A 7,137-nucleotide genomic window follows, 5' to 3' on the forward strand; every position below is an offset into this window, starting at 1 on the left:
TTACTGCTAGAATCCACTCAGTAAAACAACTAAACTATTGGGACCGACTAAAGAGCCTAAATCTGTATTCTCTTGAGCGCAGGCGGGAGAGATACATAATAATTTACACGTGAAAAATAGTAGAGGGGCTGGTCCCAAACCTGCACACAGAAATAACATCACATGAGACCAGGAGGCATGGCAGGATGTGCAGAATACCCCCGTTGAAAAGCATAGGTGCAACAGGTACTCTGAGAGAGAACTCTATCAACATCAGAGGCCCGAGACTGTTCAACACGCTTCCACTACACATATAGGACATAACTGGCCGACCCCTCACAGTGTTCAAGAGAGAACTATCAACATCAGAGGCCCGAGACTGTTCAACACGCTTCCACTACACATATAGGACATAACTGGCCGACCCCTCACAGTGTTCAAGAGAGAACTTGACAAACACCTCCAAAGGATACCGGATCAACCAGGCTGTGACTCATACGTCACACTGCGAGTAGCCACGTCAAACAGCCTAGTTGACCAGTCCAGCAACCAGGAGGCCTGGTCGACGACCGGGCCGCGGGGACGCTAAGCCCCGGAAACCCTCCACGGTAACTCCAAGATATGATAAACCACCACAGATGGCGCGTATCTTCAGACATTTCGGGTGGTGAGGCACTTGCCTATCGGTACTTACCTATCTGTGACTCCAGGTACGTGAGGGTTTTATGCCTCGCCAACTACCCAATCGGAAGAGAGGATATAGCAGGTAGTTATGATCGCCTATGATAACATTTCAGGATAACTAAGTATAACCAGGTTATCTCGTCTGGATCAAGTTCTATTGATGGCACTTTAGACAGTGCCAGCCGAGAGCTTATCAATCCCTTTGTCAGTCTCTCTGTCTCAAGGTTCCAGTCCGAGACTCTACAAGAGTCCAGCTAACTTTTAAAATGGCGTCTGGAAATTGGAGGCGGCAGAGGTTTGCCTGCTTTCTGTTAGTGTCATTGTAACTTTCGCGAAGTTGCTGACGAGTGAAAGGGGAAGACGGGAGGGGGGGGGCATAGGTTAACTGGTGGGACGTGGGGGTTAAATGGGTGTCTTAACTGGTGGGACGTGGGGATTAAATGGGTGTCTTAACTGGTGGGACGTGGGGATTAAATGGGTGTCTTAACTGGTGGGACGTGGGGATTAAATGGGTGTCTTAACTGGTGGGACGTGGGGATTAAATGGGTGTCTTAACTGGTGGGACGTGGGGATTAAATGGGTGTCTTAACTGGTGGGTCGTGGGGATTAAATGGGTGTCTTAACTGGTGGGACGTGGGGATGAAATGAGTGCCTTAACTGGTGGGACGTGGGGATTAATGGGTGCCTTAACTGGTGTGACGTGGGGATTAAATGGGCGTCTTAACTGGTGGGACGTGGGGATTAAATGGGTGCCTTAACTGGTGTGACGTGGGGATTAAATGGGTGTCTTAACTGGTGGGACGTGGGGATTAAATGGATGTCTTAAATGGTGGGACGTGGGGATTAAATGGGTGTATTAACTGGTGGGACGTGGGGATTAATGGGGGGGGGTATGTAAACTGGCAAAATCTGTAAACGGGAGGACCACCAATGGGCTTAATGGTCCAGACAGGTGCTCAAGGAAAAATTAGGGATAGCCAGCAGAAAGTCCCCAGCATGAGGGGCTTGCACAGCAACAAGACGTACTTTGTCCTCCACAAAAGCTGCCTCCAGCACTGCTGAGGCAATGTTCTCCTCGAGCCAAATGCTGCCATCCCATCCCTAAGAGACTCTCAATTCTCTTCGGTATTCTGGTAGGATTTCTCTCACTAATTCCCTCGTAGCAGTGGGTCGAGGATAAGAATGCCGGCAATGCTGTCTGTGCGTCTGCCCATACATACCATAGAGTTCAACTGGGAGCATTGCATGGTCCCATTGGTCATCTTTCAGAGTGAGGCTTAACACCTACATGGCTACTGCTTTTAGGAGTTTGTAATCCTTGTGTACCACCCTTAATTTTGGCCTATCGTGTTAATTTAGGCCTGTCGAAAGAGGGAGCAAACGTTAGTTAAGCATATGTTAGGTGTTTAGCTTCTGGTGGCAATTATTTGCATTTGTAGTACGTGGGTGAAGCATTTATAGCGTTTAGGTCCCAAATGTGGACGTCATCGAGGCACTTAGGTAACTGCGTAACGTCATGGGCATCAGAAAATAACGTAATAGCCAGCAGAACATAACTTCATGGGCAGCAGAAAATAACATGATGTTGAACAGTGATAAATTCCAGTTACTCAGGTACGGTAAAAATGAGAACATTAAACATAATACAGGGTACAAAACAGTCAAATGTGCCCATAGTCGGAGAGCAACATGTAAAAGATTTGGGAATAATAATGTCTGACGACCTAACGTTTAGGGAGCATAACCAAGCAAATATTGCGTCAGCCAGAAAAATGATCGGATGGATTACGAGAACTTTTTTTTTTTTTTTTTTTTTTTTTTTTTTTTTTTTTTTTTACACAATGCATGCCTCCGAAGCGCGCCATTGGTTAACTGCTGAATTGTTTTGTGTTCGGTTTAATTAGAGATTTTGAGTTGAAATTCGAATATTTTAGGCTCCGTATTCGTAAATGTTGTATGTTGGCTGTGTGGGAATATGCTGCACGTCTGGTGAATTGGTTTGTGGCATTGTTTTACTGCGTTTGCAGTGATGATTTGCAGGGATGGTTTGCAGGGTTGGTTTGCAGGGATGGTTTGCAGGGATGGTTTGCAGGGATGGTTTGCAGGGATGGTTTGCAGGGATGGTTTGCAGGGTTGGTTTGCAGGGATGGTTTGCAGGGATGGTTTGCAGGGATGGTTTGCAGGGATGGTTTGCAGGGATGGTTTGCAGGGATGGTTTGCAGGGTTGGTTTGCAGGGTTGGTTTGCAGGGATGGTTTGCAGGGATGGTTTGCAGGGATGATTTGCAGGGTTGGTTTGCAGGGATGGTTTGCAGGGATGGTTTGCAGGGATGGTTTGCAGGGATGATTTGCAGGGATGATTTTTAGGAATGGTTTGCAGGAATGATTTGCAGGAATGATTTGCAGGGATGATTTGCAGGAATGATTTGCAGGGATGATTTGCGGGGATGATTTTGCAGGGAGGATTTGCAGGAATGGTTTGCAGGGATGATTTGCAGGGAGGATTTGCAGAAATGATTCATGCTTGTGCTGATTTGATGGTTGATTTGCTGGGATTTTTGTTTTGATTTTCTGGGATTATATGCATTTGTTGATTAGTGTTTGTTGATTAACATTTAATTAGCCCTTTAGATTAATGCTTGTTGATTAGCATTTGACGAGTTACGTTGATTTTTCTTGTTTTCGAATTAGTTGCACTTAGGGGAACGTGAACGTCGTTCACTCTATAGGCGAAAAAAAACAAATCACTGAATAACTTGAGAGTCGCACCCTAACTCAAGAACGGCGAAGAAGGTTATCTTGAGGTTATCTTGAGATGATTTCGGGACTTTTCAGTGTCCCCGCGGCCCGGTCCTCGACCAGGCCTCCATCCCCACAGACTTCCTCCCTTTAATCATCACACATTGCTATGGCAATTTTCTCAGTCATTATTAACCCTGGCAGTTCACTCCGAGCACGGCACAACACTCTGGTGTTTCACATCATGGTGTGTAGTGTGTCACTGTTTCACATCATGGTGTGTGGTGTCACTGTGTTTCACATCATGGTGGTGTGTGGTGTCACTGTGTTTCACATCATGGTGTGTGTGTGTGTCACTGTGTTTCACATCATGGTGTGTGGTGTGTCACTGTGTTTCACATCATGGTGTGTAGTGTGTCACTGTTTCACATCATGGTGTGTGTGGTGTCACTGTGTTTCACATCATGGTGTGTGGTGTCACTGTGTTTCACATCATGGTGTGTGTGTGGTGTCACTGTGTTTCACATCATGGTGTGTGGTGTGTCACTGTGTTTCACATCATGGTGTGTAGTGTGTCACTGTTTCACATCATGGTGTGTGTGGTGTCACTGTGTTTCACATCATGGTGTGTGGTGTCACTGTGTTTCACATCATGGTGTGTGGTGTCACTGTGTTTCACATCATGGTGTGTAGTGTGTCACTGTGTTTCACATCATGGTGTGTAGTGTGTCACTGTGTTTCACATCATGGTGTGTAGTGTGTCACTGTTTCACATCATGGTGTGTAGTGTGTCACTGTTTCACATCATGGTGTGTAGTGTGTCACTGTTTCACATCATGGTGTGTAGTGTGTCACTGTTTCACATCATGGTGTGTGGTGTGTCACTGTTTCACATCATGGTGTGTAGTGTGTCACTGTTTCACATCATGGTGTGTAGTGTGTCACTGTTTCACATCATGGTGTGTAGTGTGTCACTGTTTCACATCATGGTGTGTAGTGTGTCACTGTTTCACATCATGGTGTGTGTGTGGTGTCACTGTGTTTCACATCATGGTGGCTTTTGATGTGACTTAATCAAGTTGTTTTCCAGTTTAAGAGCTTTCAAGTTTGTAAATTATTCACTGTGTCTTTGTCTACTTGAGAGTTTATTATTAATGTGTGTGTGTGTGTGTGTGTGTGTGTGTGTGTGTGTGTGTGTGTGTGTGTGTGAGTATTGTTCCTTATGGCGTGCCACAGTTCGCGGAAATAAGCCCCATGTATATAAACATTACCTCCATTCATGAAGGCCCTACATCACACCAATATTCCGCGTGTTTACTCTCCTCACATCGTTAATGCTCTCTCTCACACACACACACACACACACACACACACACACACACACACACACACACACACACACACACACACACACACACTAATAATAATAATAATAATACTCTACCCTCACACTCCCTCCTGGACCTCTCGTTGTAAACAATGAAGGGAAAGGGGAGGGGGGAGCCTATTGAGCTTGATTGTACCGATGAGTTGATGAGTTGACATAGGGCGGGGTTAGCATAGGAAGATAGACAAGCATGCTATCCGGTGCTGGTGCTTCGGTGTGCGTAGATCATTACAAGAACCATTTTTTCTCTGCATAATACATGTATTTGTGTGTTATTAAGGAAAATGGATCTTGTTAAGCATTGCAAATGTTTGCTTGTCTGTGTGTTCAGCATTAGGCTTTTTCTCCATTAGGTTGCAATTCTCGTCAGAATTTATAATACATACTAACGTTTAAGTTTCATCTTATAAACAAAAGTATGTATGAAATAAGTGTCGTGTTTGCCTGCCACCACCCACTTGCCGCTTGCCATGACAGCGGCAAGTGGGTGGTGGGCAGAGAGCAGCAAGTGGGTGGTGGGCAGAGAGCAGCAAGTGGGTGGTGGGCAGAGAGCAGCAAGTGGGTGGTGGGCAGAGAGCAGCAAGTGGGTGGTGGGCAGAGAGCAGCAAGTGGGTGGTGGGCAGAGAGCAGCAAGTGGGTGGTGGGCAGAGAGCAGCAAGTGGGTGGTGGGCAGAGAGCAGCAAGTGGGTGGTGGGCAGAGAGCAGCAAGTGGGTGGTGGGCAGACGGCAGCAAGTGGGTGGTGGGCAGACGGCGGCAAGTGGGTGGTGGGCAGAGGGCGGCAAGTGGGTGGTGGGCAGAGGGCGGCAAGTGGGTGGTGGGCAGAGGGCGGCAAGTGGGTGGTGGGCAGAGGGCGGCAAGTGGGTGGTGGGCAGAGGGCGGCAAGTGGGTGGTGGGCAGAGGGCGGCAAGTGGGTGGTGGGCAGAGGGCGGCAAGTGGGTGGTGGGCAGAGGGCGGCAAGTGGGTGGTGGGCAGAGGGCGGCAAGTGGGTGGTGGGCAGAGGGCGGCAAGTGGGTGGTGGGCAGAGGGCGGCAAGTGGGTGGTGGGCAGAGGGCGGCAAGTGGGTGGTGGGCAGAGGGCGGCAAGTGGGTGGTGGGCAGAGGGCGGCAAGTGGGTGGTGGGCAGAGGGCGGCAAGTGGGTGGTGGGCAGAGGGCGGCAAGTGGGTGGTGGGCAGAGGGCGGCAAGTGGGTGGTGGGCAGAGGGCGGCAAGTGGGTGGTGGGCAGAGGGCGGCAAGTGGGTGGTGGGCAGAGAGCAGCAAGTGGGTGGTGGGCAGAGAGCAGCAAGTGGGTGGTAGGCAGAGAGCAGCAAGTGGGTGGTGGCAGAAGTTGAACTAACATGGTGGTGCTCTCCTTTACAGGGCCAGACCGGACTAGGCATTATGATCATCGAGGGTAAACACGCGGAGTACGGCAACGGGATCTTCATCTCTGACTTGCAAGAAGGATCAGTGGCCGCTGAGGTAAGTAATGTCTTCCATATTCATTCCTACTTGCAACATGTACAAATAAGAGGAATAATATTATTAATTGAGGTGTTGATTAAACTACTTGACTGCTTCCCAATCACTTGGGCTGGACGGTAGGGGTGACGGTTTTCCTTCCTGCAGGTCGGCGTTCAATCCTCGACCGTCCAAGTGGTTCGGCACCATTCCTTTTCCACGTCTCATCCCAAATCCTTATCCTGACCCCTTTCCAGTGCTATATAGTCATAATGGCTTGGTACTTTCCCCTGATCATTTTCTTCCTCTTACCTTCAAACTTTACTTAACCCATTTCACTATATACATTCAAGCTTTACTTGACCCATTTCACTATATACATTCAACTTTACTTGACCCATTTCACTATATACATTCAAGCTTTACTTGACCCATTTCACTATATAAATTCAAGCTTGACTTAACTCATTTCACTGTATATCTAAAATATTATACCAAATTATATTATATTTATAGGGAATAATAATGAAATACATGAAAGCACACAGCTAGATAGTATTATTTATATTTGGAAATAACACATTGATAGTATTATTATAAATGTTTTGTATCACTCAAATAATAGCATGTAAATTCGAGTCGTAAACTGCTGCAAATGTCCACTTAACGTAGAAATAGCCTAAGCTACTCTATCCCTTTGAGATGTATTTTTCTTATCTCAATAAACATACTTGAACATTATTGTTAATTATAGTGAAATAGTGACTGACTTGTCAGTCACTTCAGGATTTCCAGAAACACCGTGTGCTGTAACACGTAATTTATTTAACGTGAAACGAAAATGTATTTACACACGGAAATGGGAATAATTGTCTCTACTTTAGGAGGTATCGTAGGCAAATCTATGCAGTG

General features: G+C 46.9%; 1 protein-coding gene across 1 annotated transcript in view; it reads left to right on the top strand.

Annotated features, from left to right (window-relative positions):
• The window catches only part of LOC123748468 (multiple PDZ domain protein), a 1,300,933-nt gene that overhangs the window by 1,258,609 nt on the left and 35,187 nt on the right, over positions 1-7,137 (top strand). Inside the window, 1 exon segment of the mRNA XM_069303573.1 lies at positions 6,145-6,246. Coding sequence (XP_069159674.1) covers positions 6,145-6,246 — 102 coding nt within the window.

This window comes from Procambarus clarkii, chromosome 50 (assembly GCF_040958095.1).
Source record: "Procambarus clarkii isolate CNS0578487 chromosome 50, FALCON_Pclarkii_2.0, whole genome shotgun sequence".
Lineage (NCBI taxonomy): Eukaryota > Metazoa > Arthropoda > Malacostraca > Decapoda > Cambaridae > Procambarus > Procambarus clarkii.